This window comes from Gadus morhua, unplaced genomic scaffold (assembly GCF_902167405.1).
Source record: "Gadus morhua unplaced genomic scaffold, gadMor3.0, whole genome shotgun sequence".
Taxonomy (NCBI): domain Eukaryota; kingdom Metazoa; phylum Chordata; class Actinopteri; order Gadiformes; family Gadidae; genus Gadus; species Gadus morhua.
In genome coordinates this window covers 15,001-31,547 of record NW_021964015.1, presented here as the reverse complement: position 1 = coordinate 31,547, position 16,547 = coordinate 15,001, and the positions used below count along the sequence as shown (strand labels likewise).

General features: G+C 50.6%; 1 protein-coding gene across 1 annotated transcript in view; it reads right to left on the bottom strand.

The window, feature by feature from the left end:
- Positions 1-16,547, bottom strand: part of LOC115538885 (roundabout homolog 1) — a 34,591-nt gene that overhangs the window by 8,783 nt on the left and 9,261 nt on the right. The window contains exons 6-20 of the mRNA XM_030350111.1: positions 15,995-16,197; positions 15,214-15,295; positions 13,780-13,948; positions 12,466-12,632; positions 11,993-12,114; positions 9,783-10,017; positions 8,974-9,095; positions 7,781-7,952; positions 6,981-7,178; positions 4,568-4,594; positions 3,707-3,746; positions 3,235-3,389; positions 2,034-2,339; positions 1,207-1,305; positions 415-541 (exon numbers count right to left, since the gene is read on the bottom strand). Coding sequence (XP_030205971.1) covers positions 415-541; positions 1,207-1,305; positions 2,034-2,339; positions 3,235-3,389; positions 3,707-3,746; positions 4,568-4,594; positions 6,981-7,178; positions 7,781-7,952; positions 8,974-9,095; positions 9,783-10,017; positions 11,993-12,114; positions 12,466-12,632; positions 13,780-13,948; positions 15,214-15,295; positions 15,995-16,197 — 2,224 coding nt within the window. The remainder of the gene's footprint in view (positions 1-414; positions 542-1,206; positions 1,306-2,033; positions 2,340-3,234; positions 3,390-3,706; positions 3,747-4,567; positions 4,595-6,980; positions 7,179-7,780; positions 7,953-8,973; positions 9,096-9,782; positions 10,018-11,992; positions 12,115-12,465; positions 12,633-13,779; positions 13,949-15,213; positions 15,296-15,994; positions 16,198-16,547) is intronic.

Sequence of the window (16,547 nt, the reverse complement as noted above, 5' to 3'; positions counted from 1 at the left end):
CATGCACTCATTCACACACTGACGGCGGAGTCAACCATGCAAGGCGACAGCCAGCTCGTCAGGAGCAGTCAGGGTGAGGCGTCTCGGTCACGGACAGCTCGACACTCGGCGAGGAGGAGCCGGGGATCGAACCAGCAACCTCCACGTTAACAGCCCACCCGCTCTACCTCCCACCGCTCTGCCGCCCTCCCACCGCCCTGCCGCGCTCCCACCGTGTGGCTATCGTCGTGAGACAGAGGTCTCCAGATGTGTCCTGATCCAGGTCACTGTAGCACTGCACGCAGTGCACGCAACCCCCCCCGCAGCTCAGACACACGACCCCCGTTCAAGCTAACGTTGACCTGGCCTCCTCTGCCCCTGACTCAGAGCCCCCGGCCCTGAGCCCGCCCCCCACCGAGCGGCCCTGTGTCTCACCTCTTCCCCATGGGGAGGGAGTACTCGTCTGTCACCCAGTCCTCCGGGGCCGGGGGGGCCCAGCTCCCTGCAATCTGCTTGGGGACGTTGGTGTTGTTCCTGCTGCCCTTCTTGTGGTTTGGACTGACTGGGGGGAGGGGGGGGGGGGGGACACACAGGGAGGGTCAATCATGGAGCATTCAGAACGGACACTTCAGGCGCTGCAACACTTTAGTTGCTAACTCAACTACTAACTGATGTTTACACACATCTTCGTACTAACATTTGGTACTTGCATTTCTTCTTTGTAGTTTTGAGTTTTAATAGATCAATTAATTAATCAACACGCACCAAATATGTTGGCTCTTCCTTGTGCTTAGATATGTTATGACGCATCACATATAGTTTCTCCCGCTGTCCAGTACATTCTGCTATGGCGTCTGGGGTTGATGAGGAACATGTCATCCCTCAACATGACATCATTTAGCATTCATAGCGGACACTTAATTCAGCTCAACACTTTTTACTGATAGTTACATACATTATTCTGCTTACATTTTGTAGGCATTGATGGAATTTCTTCATTGATTTTTGTAGTTTTTTAGTTTAATAGATCAATTAACTAATTAACACGGTTCAAATATGTTTACCCCTTTGTGTCTCCTTATGTATTTTAAGACACCTCACAAATAGTTGCTCCCGCTGTCCTGTCCTTTCAACTCTACCGTCTGGGATTGATGAAGAGCATGATTGATGAAGAACACGTCATCCCTCAACATGACATGTGGGGTTGAGGAGGCGTGCGGCCCTTACCACTGACTCTTTCCACCAGGTGGTTGGAGATCTGACCTCTGACCTCATTATAAGGCATCGTGTTCTGGAGGATTCCGTCACCACCACAGCCGAAATTATCTGGAGACACAAATAATCCGACAGGAGAACATGACGAGAAACACGATTCAGTCATTAAACACTTGACATCAATCCCAGCCGACCCGGATGTCATTTCAGATGCCCCTCTTATCGACCTGCTATCTTAAGAACCAATGAAAGACTGCTATTACTATTAACTGTTTCACTGCCTGTCCGGGATACATAGTCCAAGTGGTTTAGCTCGTTTCCACGGTGACTTCAGTGACTTCAGATCAATGAACTCGAGGATGTTGGGTTTTGGATGATAGATGCTTAGGAGTGAGGCTGCATACATTCGGGATCGAACCTGGTGCTTTTCAGGCGGGTGGGCAGCCATCTTAAACTACTACACTACGCACTTCCTGCCATTCCAGAAATGACCATATAAGGATTAAAAACAGAAACCACTAAACCTCAATTACATTCAGGGCATTCAGCAGACGGTTTTGTCCAAAGCGACTGACAATAGGTACATTTGTCAGAAGAAAGAGAAACAATAATAAATCGCTGTCGGTACAGTAACGATGTTCATAGAACAAGTGCCAAGCACTTACAATCACTAGGTTAACCCATTCCCCGTACACAACAGAGATAGCTAGGATAAGACAGGGCTCAATGCTTGGTACTGTCATTAAGTGCCAGGACGTACCACACACAATAAGTGTGTGAAAGGGTTCTGGGGGGGGGTGAACTCTGAACAGGTCTCGACCCCCCCCTGGAGCACGCACCCTTGCTGCCGCGGCTCTGCTCCAGCAGGTGGTACTCGCGGGCGCCCAGCGGGGGCCGGGGGGCCGGCCGCCTCTGCAGGGCCGCCTGGAGGAGCTGGGTGGTGGCGTAGGGGACGGGCTCGTAGGTGGGGGCCCCCCCGCCGCCCGGCCCCAGGTAGCACAGGCCGGCGCCGTCGAAGGCGTCGCCGGGGGTGACGGCGCCGAGGTTGAGGTCGCTGTAGATGGCGTTGTCGGAGCCCAGCATGTCCTCCTGCCCGCCGCCGCCGCGGGGGTCCAGGTGGCTGCCGTAGTTGGCGATGCAGTCCGCTGATTGGCCGACGGAAGGGGGGGGGGGAGGGATCAGAGGGAGGATGGATGAGGGAGGCGGTTAGAGCGAGAGCAGACCGGATGGAACAGGACTGAACGCGCTCGGGGAGCTAACGTCGGGGCCTTTGGAGTTTGGAGCTCTTTGTCTGGAGGACGCAACGATAAAGATGGTTGGTTTTTGAATGTAATACGACCACGTCTACTTGGATATCGGTATTAAAAACAGGTTCCTGGAAACTGAAATGCTAGTACGTGCGCACTCACACACACACAAACACAAACACGACTATTCAGATCCGTTACACAAGGATATTACTTATTTATGCAGCGTATATTAAAAAGATCCTCACTTCTTATTTAGATTTACTCGTTGATAAAGCCCGGAATGAAGGTATTCGGTTGCCATTGGTAACTGCAGCTCGTTATCAATTATCAATGAATGTGCACATGACAATAAACTTGAAACTTGAGACTTGAAGTGAAGCAGTGAGGAGTGTGGACTTTCAAGTTTATTGATTTATTATAAATCCCCTTAAAAGCAAAACAAAGTCTGCACCAAAGTGTTACACAGCAGGAGATATTACCGAAATAAATAAAGATGAGACAGGGGAAGGGCACCATTAATTAAGCAGAATTCAGGGACAGGGACAGGACGAATTGTGGCTGAAACGTACTAAATGCCCTAACATTTAATAAACACTGCTATAAAAATAAATCTCAGTTCCGAACCAGAAAAAGTCAGGTAAGTAAAACCCAGATAAAATCAAATAAAACAGATGGCCACTGGTATAAAACCCAGATAAAATGATCTAAATCAGATAACAGCCCGGCTCTGCGCTGTGAACGTGGTGTTGCGTTACCGCGGAACGCATCAGTGTTGCGTCAGCGCACTGACCTGGCCGGCTGTAGGTGATCATGCCGCCGTCTCCGGTCCCGTCCGCATTGTTGCAGCAGTTGACGCTGCGCTCCTTGTGACTGGCACCGCCGTTGGGCCAGTTATCAGCCAGCCACAGCTGGTTCAGAGGGTCACCCATGTTGATGTGTCCAGGCCTGCGCCCACACACACACACACACACACACACACACACACACACACACACACACACACACACACACACACACACACACACACACACACACACACACACACACACACACACACACACACACACACACACACACACACACACACAGGATCAACAGGGGTTATCGTTATTCACTAAACGCGGTGAGTGCTCATATAATAGTCCTACACTATCTCTCCCAGAAGCGCCGCTCTTTGGCGGAGGGTTTCCTCCGACGGTGGAGCAGCGCCCCCGTGTGGCGGAACCGTGTAATGGAATGTACCAGAAGAATGTCCGACTTACCTCCCAGCGCTGCACACCGTCTCCCCTCTCTGATAAGCCACTGTTAAAGAGAAGAAGAAGAATTGACAGTGACAAAATGTCAAGATCTTCAATAACTAATTAAGAAAATGCTAATAAACAAAGTATCCTTTTCGTCCACCCTCCATCCGAAATGTCTACATTCATAAATAGCAGAGATTCATTGATTCACTTTGGATTATCATCAACGGTGTTTAAGGCTTTCCAAGGCTCATAAGGATGTGGTATGGCCCACCACTATCCTTCAGATCACTGCCGTGTTCCTCTGCAGTAATAACAGAGGTGTTCATCAGAGCCTTGCTCCTACGCCGTGAAACAAAGTAAGCTCAGTGTTTCTAGTTAAAAAAACGTCATTCACTCTGACACCATCATTTAGGAGCACTCTGTACAGAGTCCGGCCTGCTAGATAAATGTAATGGAGGCATTAAATATTTAAAGTGGAGCAGAGAGCAGTGACAGTTATGTATGGGTTTTTCACTTGAACAATTCTTTCCCCACTGTAATATCCACTCGTCTGAATAATATAACATGTTTAAAGGACACGTAGGTGTGCCCAATTGGTTTCCTGTCGCGCTGACAGAAAACCCAGTGTTCCCTTATCTTGTCAATTTGTTCTACAACAAACCACAAAATAATTGATTCAAAATGTCCCTGATTGTAATTTGGTAGTTGATGAATTGGCCACAGCAATTTGAAGAGTGACTTAAATTAGTTTCTGTCTCTGACTCGAGGCTAAAACGAGAGAGAGCGCCTCTACAATCCATTAATTATTATGATAACACTGAAAATAATAACAAGGGACGGCCGTGGGCGTTCTGATTGGAGCAGAGCAGGGGTACACACCTGTGGGCGTGAAGGTAAACGAGGGAACTGGAAGAGAGGAGAACGAAAGACGTCGTTAGAAACCCCAATTAATTTAATGAATCACTTGTGCAGTGCTGCCCTGGGTCACCGCGCAGCACTCTTACTGAAGACGATTATTAGTTAGTTTTATTATAAGCAGATGCTCCTTTCAGAAGCGGCTTACAGCTCATTCAGACGTGTGTGGGTGAGCAGGTTGGAGTTAGGGGGCATCACACAGCCCAAAGCTCCTGGGTTCGATCCCCAATGTCCACAATCTAACTGGAGGTTTTCTAACCCCTACCTGCTCCTTAATGACCTTTCTCTGTACTGTCTAACCCCTACCTGCTCCTTAATGACCTGTCTCTGTACTGTCTAACCCCTACCTGCTCCTTAATGACCTGTCTCTGTACTGTCTAACCCCTACCTGCCCCTTAATGACCTGTCTCTGTACTGTCTAACCCCTACCTGCTCCTTAATGACCTGTCTCTGTACTGTCTAACCCCTACCTGCTCCTTAATGACCTGTCTCTGTACTGTCTAACCCCTACCTGATCCTTAATGACCTGTCTCTGTACCGTCTAACCTCTACCTGCTCCTTAATGACCTGTCTCTGTACTGTCTAACCCAGGGGTGCCCAACCTTTTTTGACCCAAGATCTACTTTTCAAGTAGCCAACCTCCCGAGATCTACCAGCAAACCTACCTTCAAGCGGGGGGGGCGGGGGGTGGAGAACAATTGTTGACGGGGGGGGGGTTGTATCGTAAACCTACGGACTTCAGTGGGGGTTTCATTCCGTCTGCGCACGGCACCTTCTCAACAATAATCAATAATCTTCCTCCCACTCAGGGTGAAAATGGTAGGTCTTAGCTCGTTTCCCCTCAGCCATGCCAACGTTTAGGACTGCGTAACTACTGTTGACGGCTTTCAACTGCTGTTAACAGCACATGCGCTACCGCGCGTATATGTCCCGCGCAAATTTAATTTTATTAAAAAAAATATATAAATATATATATATTGTTTTGTTTTTTTTTCTTCACCCCTCGCGATCGACTTGGGATCTGTCGGCGATCTACTGGTAGACCGCGATCGACTGGTTAGGCACCCCTAACCCCTACCTGCTCCTTAACGACTTGTTTCTGTACTGTCTAACTGTACGTCCACACCAGAAGCGACCAAAGCGTCTTTAAAGTTTCGCTGCAAATATTTCTGTTTGCTTTGGTCGCTCATGACGTACAATTCAATTCAACAATGCAAGCGAAGAGCGTCTACATTCCGATTGGCTCTCAGCGTTTTGCCGCTGAAACGCGTCATAGTAATTTGCATAAAGTTCAGCAGTTGTCAACTTTTTTTGGACGCTCTGGTCACTCAAGTTTGGCCGCTGGTAGCGTTGGTCTCTTTGGTCGCTCTTGCCCATAGAAAGTGAATGACTTCCGGAGATTTGGTAGCTCAATTCGCTTCTGGTGTGGACGTACAGTTGCCCCTACCTGTTCTTTAATGACCTGTCTCTGTACTGTCTAACCCCTACCTGTTCTTTAATGACCTGTCTCTGTACTGTCCAACCCCTACCTGTTCTTTAATGACCTGTCTCTGTACTGTCTAACCCCTACCTGCTCCTTAATGACCTGTCTCTGTACTGTCTAACCCCTACCTGTTCTTTAATGACCTGTCTCTGTACTGTCTAACCCCTACCTGTTCTTTAATGACCTGTCTCTGTCCTGTCTAACCCCTACCTGCTCCTTAATGACCTGTCTCTGTCCTGTCTAACCCCTACCTGCTCCTTAATGACCTGTCTCTGTACTGTCTAACCCCTACCTGCTCCTTAATGGCCAACACAGAGGGCATTTCTCCACTGAAGAACGTGAATATATCTTATCTATGGAAGCACTGTCGTATTGTAATGGGAGGAGGCTATTACTACGATGTTATGAGGGAAATATTTCTTCAGCCCATTGGGTGGAGTTGACCTTCGGTTGGCCGACAGCGCTGAGGTAGAAGGAGGTGGGGGGGGAACATGAGGTGGTGACGGAGAGATCCAGGACATGATGTGTGCTCTTTCTAAATCAACTCTCTAAAGGTCAGCCTTCGAATGTCAGCCTGGAATAGGGTCTGGGGTCTGGGGTGTCTGGGTCCTAAATCACTATTTTGATTAGAGGAAAGTCACTTCTACAGATCATAGGATTAATATTAAATCCCAATATTACGGTTAAAATTAACCAGAATATTCGAGAATATACTCTTGTTATGTATTACATCCACTATTTTTATATTTAAAAAAATAAAAATAGATATACAATTTTTTTTTTGGTTTATAGTTCAATATGTAATCGTTTACGTAATTCCAAAGGTTTTACCCTTTTCCCTTCTCTGGCTGTCTAACTGCCATAACCCTGCTGCTCTGATTGAGTGCTACGCACCCTTGCGGATGCCGGTGTAACTGCTGCTGAGGCCGCTCCTCTTCTTTCGGTGGCGGTAGAGCCACACGCTGAACACCATCAGGAACGCCCAGCAGGTGGCGCCGATGCCCGCGATAAAGGCCGGCTGCCTCAACACGTGGGAGAGCTCCGACAGCGCGTTTCTCTCCTCGAAGCTGTGCATCACTTGGCCGGTGGAGTCTAAGAACAAAGACGAAGAGAGGAGATAGGACAATAAAGGTTATATGAATGAACGCAGCGCTGCTATTATGACATCTGTTGTTGTTTGTCGCATTGTTTGCGATTTTTTTTTTGTGATTAAACAAAATATATCGTATTTTATCAAAAGTGACTTTACTCAGGGGGCATCTGGCTCTAGCATGCATACAGGTCAAACCCCTTCACCCACACCCCCCCCCCAACTCTCCCTCTCCCCCTCCCCCCCCTCTCTCTCTCTCTCTCTCTCTCTCTCTCTCTCTCTCTCTCTCTCTCTCTCTCCCTCTTCCTCTCCCTCTCCCACTCCCTCTCCCCTCTCCCCTCTCTCTCCTCTCTCCCTCTCTCCCCCCCTCCCCTCTCTCTCTCTCTCTCTCTCTCTCTCTCCCCCTCTCTCTCTCTCTCTCTCTCTCTCTCTCTCTCTCTCTCTCTCTCTCTCTCTCTCTCTCTCTCTCTCTCTCTCTCTATTTCTCCCTCTATCTCTCTCTCTCTCCCTCCCTCTCCCTCTCTCTCCCTCTCCCTCTCCCTCCCCCTCTCTCTCCCTCCCTCTCCCCCCCCCCCCGTCTCCATAGCGACGGTGGGATCCTAACCCAGTTTGAAGAACTTGACGTCGCTCCTGACCCCGGGGCCGGCCCCGTTGCTAGCGGCGACCTCCACGCTGTAGCGGACCCCCGGCTCCAGACGGGGGATCAGCACCGAGAAGGTGGAGCCGTCCACCGACTGGTTGACATGGTAACGGCTCTCGTTCCCCAGGCACCAGATCTGGACCCAGATGGAGAGAGGAGGTGGGGGGGGGGGAGGGGGGGAGTTAGAGAGGGGGGAGAGGAGAAGGGGAGAGAGAGAGAGAGAGAGAGAGAGAGAGAGAGAGAGAGAGAGAGAGAGAGAGAGAGAGAGAGGGAGAGAGAGAGGAGAGGGAGAGAGAGAGAGAGAGAGAGAGAGAGAGAGAGAGAGAGAGAGAGAGAGAGAGAGAGAGAGAGAGAGAGAGAGAGAGAGAGAGAGAGAGAGAGAGAGAGAGAGAGAGAGAAAGTGGAGTGGGAGAGAGGGAAAAGAGAGAGGGAGAAAGACAGAGGGAGGGAGGGAGAGAAGCAGGGAGGATCACATTTGAGAAGAGAGAAGAGTTTATTTTGAGAGGCTAATGAGGGAGAAAGAGAGAATCCTTCCTGTAACATCATGCATTCTTAGTTGAATACTTTTTCACTATATACACACTGTATATCTTGGCATGCAAATATACATTTCCATTTCAATAAAACCTTTGAATTGGGAGAGAGAGAGAGAGAGAGAGAGAGAGAGAGAGAGAGAGAGAGAGAGAGAGAGAGAGAGAGAGAGAGAGAGAGAGAGAGAGAGAGAGAGAGAGAGAGAGAGAGAGAGAGGTGAAATAATTGCATAGAGGTGAATGACAAAGTGAAAAGAGAGTGTGTGAAGGAGAGTGAATAAAAGAGAGGGAGGGAGCAGGGGAGTCGGAGCGACAAGCTCGGAGATTAAAAGAAGAGGGAGGGAATGGGGAGAGAGAGAGAGGGAGGGTTGAAGAGAGAGAGAGGAGATGAAAAGTGAGGGAGAGAACGAGACAATGAAAAAGAGTGCGAGTGAGAGAGGGAGTGAGAGAGTCAGTGGCAGAGTGCGGGACAGAGGGAGGGAGAGAGGGAGGGAGGGAGGGAGGGAGGGAGGGAGGGAGGGAGAGTGATAGATCCCAGGCACCAGCAGCCAAAGCAGCGCCGCCCCCCAGAGACGTGCTGAACACATTGATGAACCAGCGGCGGCGCGGCGGAGCTGCTCCTCCTACCTTGTACTCCTCCACCACGCCGCTCCTGTCCTCCTCGGGAGGCGGTCTCCAGGCAACCAGGATAGTGGTCCCGTTGGCATCACTCTTTGTCACGGTCACCCCCTGAGGGGCTCTGTTGGGAGCTGAGACAAGGGGACACGGTGAGGAGCGGGGGGGGGGGGGGGGGGGGGGGGAGAGCTAACCAACAATCCCGCCGGTGTCAGGACGGAACCGCCCCGTGATGGATGGCCGTGTGTCAGCGCCGTACCGCCCCGTGATTCATTGGCTCCGCGCTGGAGGGGGCTTTGACCTTTGACCTGGTTTCACGTGGCACGCAGGTGTGTGTGAGGACAGTCAGGTATTTTTACCTTGCACGTGTTTTTTGGTTTTTGCAGAAAACAGCAAAACTGAAATCCCAGGTGAATCGTAACGTGTGGCTGGAGTGAATGTGTTCTGAACCGTAATGACTTGATGTTGCAAAAGGGGTCAGCGGGATGACCTCTCTGTGACCTCTCGGTGACCTCTTGGTGACCCCCCAGTGACCTTCCGGTTACCTCCATCCTGCTGTTTTAAATGGTCCATGTTTCAACGAGCTCTCTCCTTGGTACAAAGAGACTCACTGTGTCTTATCCCAGCTATCTTTGTTGTGTACGCGGTCTGGGTTAACCTAGCGATTGTTAGTGCTTGGCACTCGGTGAGACCTCCATTAGGAAGGCCTATTGGGTCACCTCGCTCAAGGATGCCTACAGGTAGGCTGGGGACATCGGGATTCGAACCCAGAACCTTCCAGCTGGGAGTCAGACCCCCTCCCCGCTAGACTCTAGACCCACCTTCATCCAGAGTCCTGGCCGTGCGGACCTCGCTGTCGGGCCCCTGGAACTCATCGAAGAAGGGCCGCACTTTGAACTCGTAGGACACCCCCCCTCTGAGCTGGGGCACCACCACCTCCGCCTCGCCGGGGGTCCGCACGTCCAGGAAGCTCCAGGCCCCCCCGGGGTGCCCCGGCTCCGGGGAGGGCCGGTACAGAACCCGGTAGCCCTGGAGGTACGCCGTCTCCTTCTCCACCTGCAGCGGGGACGGTGGTGTGTTACTCATAGTGGGGGTACTGGGTCTAGAACACATGGTGGGGGTACTGGGTCTAGAACACATGGTGGAGTACTGGGTCTAGAACACATGGCAGGGTACTGGGTCTAGAACCCATGGTGGGTCTAGAACACATGGTGGGGGTACTGGGTCTAGAACACATGGTGGGGTACTGGGTCTAGAACACATGGTGGGGTACTGGGTCTAGAACACATGGTGGGGTACTGGGTCTAGAACACATGGCGGGGTACTGGGTCTAGAACCCATGGTGGGTCTAGAACACATGGTGGGGGTACTGGGTCTAGAACACATGGCGGGGTACTGGGTCTAGAACCCATGGTGGGTCTAGAACACATGGTGGGGGTACTGGGTCTAGAACACATGGTGGAGTACTGGTTCTAGAACACATGGTGGAGTACTGGGTCTAGAACACATGATGGGGGTACTGGGTCTAGAACACATGGTGGAGTACTGGGTCTAGAACACATGGTGGGGTACTGGGTCTAGAACACATGATGGATTACTGGGTCTAGAACACATGGTGGGGTACTGGGTCTAGAACACATGATGGATTACTGGGTCTAGAACACATGGTGGGGTACTGGGTCTAGAACACATGGTGGGGTACTGGGTCTAGAACACATGGTGGGTCTAGAACACATGGTGGGGGTACTGGGTCTAGAACACATGGTGGAGTACTGGGTCTAGAACACATGGTGGGGTACTGGGTCTAGAACACATGATGGATTACTGGGTCTAGAACACATGGTGGGGTACTGGGTCTAGAACACATGGTGGGACTAGAACACATGGTGGGGTACTGGGTCTAGAACACATGGTGGGTCTAGAACACATGGTGGGGTACTGGGTCTAGAACACATGGTGGGACTAGAACACATGGTGGGGAACTGGGGTCTCGAATACATGGTGGGGGTAGAACACATTTTGGGGTACTGGGTATAGAACACATGGTGGGGGTAGAACACATGGTGGGGTACTGGGGTCTCAAACTCATGGTGGTGTAACAGTGAAGAGAGGGTATCTGTATTTGACAATGAATAGACCGATGGGGTTTGACACAACCACAACATTAGCTTACCCTAGCTTTAGTCCTTATCCTAGCTCTAACCCAAGCCCTGGTTACAGCCCTAGGGTTGGCCCAGCTAAGACCATGTCCTAGTCACAGCCCTCCCCCTACTTTTAAACCCCACCACATGTCCTAGCCCCTTATCCTAACCCAAGTTCTGACCCCTCAATCAATCCCTAGCCATAGCCACATCCTTAACCCATGCCCTGAAGAAAAGAACAACAGAACCAAAAGCTGAAAGGAGTGCAGGTCACCGAGCCACTACTGGTGAACCCCATCTATCTAACCCCAGTGAACCCCATCTATCTAACCCCAGTGAACCCCATCTATCTAACCCCAGTGAACCCCATCTATCTAACCCCAGTGAACCCCATCTATCTAACCCCAGTGAACCCCATCTATCTAACCCCAGCCTCCCCATCTATCTAACCCCAGTGAACCCCATCTATCTAACCCCAGCCTCCCCATCTATCTAACCCCAGTGAACCCCATCTATCTAACCCCAGCCTCCCCATCTATCTAACCCCAGTGAACCCCATCTATCTAACCCCAGCCTCCCCATCTATCTAACCCCAGTGAACCCCATCTATCTAACCCCAGCCTCCCCGTCTATCTAACCCCAGTGAACCCCGTCTATCTAACCCCAGCCTCCCCGTCTATCTAACCCTGACCCTAACAACGAGGACTTCACTCATTGTTTTGAAGGGGTAAGGGGAAGGGGTAAGGGGAAGGGGAAGGGTAAGGGGAAGGGGGAGGGGAAGGGTAAGGAGAAGGGGGAGGGGAAGGGGGAGGGGGAGGGGAAGGGGTAAGGGGTAGAAATGGGATTGGGCCTTGGTGTCTACGGCCCCTGGGGTTTCTTCCCGTCCGTACCGTCCACTGCAGCCGCAGGGTTGAGGAGGAGAGGGTGGTGGGGGGGTTCAGGCGGACCACCATGTCTCCCAGCTCCCTCTGCACCTGCTGGGGGTCCACCCCATGCAGGCTGGGCGGGGCTTCTGTTGACGACCGGGTGAGTTAGAGACCAACGCAATTAAAAAACACAAAGACCCCTCTCTGGTCGAGTTCGACTCAGAGATGGATGCTAATCCCACGCCGGCTCTGAGAAACACGTGAAAGGGTTTCTTTCAGAAGTTTAATGCCGTTGTTTTTAGTTTTCTTCATCCATGTGGTCGTTCCACGCTGTATATTTCATGTTTATGTTCTTACTGATATCTTCTGTACTGTAACCCCTCGCTGCTCCTCTACGACCTGTCACCTGAGTTTCTTTGGATAAAAGCGTATGAAAGCATATCAAAGTGTATAAAAACCGATATCCATAGATAGGGAGACATCCGGAGCCCACTGACCGTGGGTCCGGACGGCGTCGGAGATGGGGCTGGGGTCGCTGAGCCCGTGGGCGTTGGCGGAGCGGACCAGGAACAGGTAGACGGTGCCCGGCCTCAGGTCCGTCAGCACCCAGCTGGGGGTCCGCACGTGCTCCGCTAGCGTCACCCAGCTGCTGCCCAACGTGTGGCTGGAGGGGCGAGGGACACGGTCAGGGTTAGCCTACTGGTCCCAGTCTCAGCCTGCTGGTCCCAGTCTGCTGGTCCCAGTCTGCTGGTCCCAGTCTGCTGGTCTCAGTCTCAGCCTGCTGGTTTCAGCCTGCTGGACCCAGTCTGCTGGTCCCAGTCTCAGTCTACTGGTCCCAGTCTAATGGTCCCAGTCTCAGCCTACTGGTCCCAGTCTCAGCCTGCTGGTCCACGTCTACTGGTCCCAGTCTCAGCCCACTGGTCCCAGTCTACTGGTCGACGTCTAATGGTCCCAGTCTCAGCCCACTGGTCCCAGTCTACTGTTCCCAGTCTCAGCCTACTGGTCCCAGTCTAATGGTCCCAGTCTCAGCCTACTGGTCCCAGTCTCAGCCTGCTGGTCCCAGTCTACTGGTCCCAGTCTCAGCCCACTGGTCCCAGTCTACTGGTCGACGTCTAATGGTCCCAGTCTCAGCCCACTGGTCCCAGTCTACTGGTCCCAGTCTACTAGTCCCAGTCTCAGCCCACTGGTCCCAGTCTACTGGTCCCAGTCTCAGCCCACTGGTCCCAGTCTACTGGTCCCAGTCTCAGCCTACTGGTCTCAGCCCACTGGTCCCAGTCTCAGCCCACTGGTCTCAGTCTATTGGTCCCAATCTCAGCCCACTGGTCCCAGTCAGCCCACTGGTCCCAGTCTCAGCCCACTGGTCCCAGTCTACTGGTCCCAGTCTCAGCCCACTGGTCCCAGTCTCAGCCCACTGGTCCCAGTCTACTGTTCCCAGTCTCAGCCCACTGGTCCCAGTCTCAGCCCACTGGTCTCAGTCTACTGGTCCCAGTCAGCCCACTGGTCCCAGTCTCAGCCTCCTGGTGAGGCTGACACCAAGAGCCCACGTTATCGGTTTAAACTCAGGTGTGAACCCAGGCAGTCCTGTAAGCATAGCTGTACGTACGATGCCTAGCTGCTCATTATTGACATGTATACAGAAATGTTTTCCCTGTAGTACACTTTGGACGCATGTTTGAGACTAAATACGAACAGAGGAGTCAAATAAAGATATGAATCAATAATTAGTAGGTAGTTGTGACAGATCACAGCAGAGAGTGTAGCTAGCATGACTCAGCACTGATGAAGAGGATGACGTGGGTCTTCATCCTCACCTGAAGGCCTCGACGAGGAAGGAGGCGGGCGTGGACCCTGCGTTGTGATTGGTCCTCCAGGAGAGGGAGGCGCTGCTGTGGCTGATGTTGGTGACCTCCGGTTTGGACGGAGCGGCGGGAAGCAGCAGGGGGTTGAGGGGGGGGCCGGCCGCGACTTCAGCGCCAAACTCTGTCAGGACAACGCAGGAGCGAGAACGGGCTTTAGTAACTCTACCCTACTCTCTACTCTAACAGCAGTGAACCTTACCGTACAGTAGTGAACATTACCTTACAATAGTGAGCCTGTAGTGAACTTTACAGTATCGTTACAGTAGTGACCCTTACAGTAGTGAACCCTACAGTAGTGAACCTTACAGTAATGACCCTAACAGTATTGTTACAGTGGTGAACCTTACAGTAGTGAACCTGTAGTGAACCTTACAGTATCGTTACAGTAGTGAACCTTACAGTATTGAACCTAACAGTATTGTAACAGTGGTGAGCCTTACAGTAGTCAACCTGTAGTGAACCTTACAGTATCGTTACAGTAGTGAACCTTACAGTATTGAACCTAACAGTATCGTTACAGTAGTGAACCTTACAGTATTGAACCTAACAGTATCGTTACAGTAGTGAACCTTACAGTATTGAACCTAATAGTATTGTAACAGTGGTGAACTCTACAGCAGTGAACCTGTAGTGAACCTTACAGTATCGTTGCAGTAGTAAACCTTACAGTAGTGATCCCTACAGTAGTGAACCCTACAGTAGTGAACCTTACAGTAGTGATCCCTACAGTAGTGAACCTTACAGTATTGAACCTAACGGTATTGTTACAGTGGTGAACCTTACAGTAGTGAACCTTACAGTATCGTTACAGTAGTGAACCTTACAGTATTGAACCTAACAGTATTGAACCTTACATTAATGAACCTGTAGTGAACCTTACAGTATCGTTACAGTAGTCAACCTGTAGTGAACTTCACAGTATCGTTACAGTAGTGACCCTTACAGTAGTGAACCCTACGGTAGTGAACCTTACAGTAATGAACCTAACAGTATTGTAACAGTGGTGAACCTTACAGTAGTGAACCTGTAGTGAACCTTACAGTATCGTTACAGTAGTGAACCTTACAGTAATGAACCTAACAGTATTGTAACAGTGGTGAGCCTTACAGTAGTGAACCTGTAGTGAACCTTACAGTATCGTTACAGTAGCGAACCTTACAGTATTGAACCTAACAGTATCGTTACAGTAGTGAACCTTACAGTATTGAACCTAACAGTATTGAACCTTACAGTAGTGAACCTGTAGTGAACCTTACAGTATCGTAACAGTAGTTTACCTTACAGTAGTGAACCCTACAGTAGTGAACCAGTAGTGAACCAGTAGTGAACCAGTAGTGAACCCTACAGTAGTGAACCAGTAGTGACCCCTACAGTAGTGAACCCTACCTTCCACCTCCAGGTAGGCCGTCCAGGTGGCCTCCCCGCTGGGACCAGACGCCACGCAGGTGTAGGAGCCGCTGTCTCCCACCTGAGGCAGGAGGCACAACAGCAGGGTTGCTAGGTTCAATCCCCGCTCTGCAGTTAAATCTGTTAGCATACTGTGTTTCCACTGATGCACCGTATTTGTGGGATTATTTTTCCCTTTGTGCAATGTGAGATAAATAATGAAATGCTACAGAGCCGGTCAAAGGAAGGACCCAAGGCAATTACTCTTTCGGCCAATAAATAAATACAGAAATGTACAAATCAAGAAAATTGTGGCTGTATTTACACTTCGACATTTTCATATCAGCAGCTTATGTAACCTCCCTTCATCCTAAACACTTAGTCTATGCATATTTATGACGCATGTTTCTTGGCGATTCGACTGGGAGAAGACAGATGCTACTCTGCTCCGGTGTGTATCAGTCTGTGGGTTCTAATGTTCGAGAATAACCCCTGAAATACGCTGTCGTGTGGATCCCAGTACGACGGTGGGGTCCGTCCGTCCGTCCTTCCGCCTCTTATCCTAGCTATCTGTGTTGTATACGGGGAATAGGTTAACCTAGTGATAGTTAGTGTGATTGTTACATCCTTACTGGGCCGACAGCGATATATATTGTATTCTCCTTCTTCTGACAAATGTCTGCTAAACACCCCCAATGTAAATGTAAATGTAATGTAAATGTAATGTAATGTAAATGTAAATGTAATGTAAATGTAAAGGTAAATGTAATGCAGTGGCCACCTTGGTGTGTGTGAGCTGCAGGGAGCCCGAGTCCACCAGGCTCGTTGAGGCCTCCAGCGGGGACACGGGCACGCCGTTCCTCCTCCAGTGGATTGTGGGAGTTGGAGTTCCGGAGGCTTCGCAGATCAGCAGCACCTTGCTGTCCACGGGGACCGTCTGATTGGTGGGGCCGCGGCGAATCACAGGGGGGTGATCCGACACCACTGCTCACACACACACGGGGGGGGGGGGGGGGGGGCGGGGATTAAAGGAGGATGAAAATATAATTAGAATGTTTAACGATAACGTATTGCAGACCTTGTAATGAGGTTCATCGGTCCCTGAGGGAGAACCCACAGCAGTAATCAGAGCAGGTAGAGGAGGTGTGTTAGGGCAGAGGGATCCGAACATAGCGAACAATAGTGGAAACATAAAATAGACAAAATACAGAGGATGTATGCACAGAGCGTGCTATGGGAATTCAAAACGATTTATTTTTTATTAAATAAATGTATAAGATGTCCTTACCCCAGCAAAAATAAAACAAACAAATCGATTCTTAAATAAATAGAAG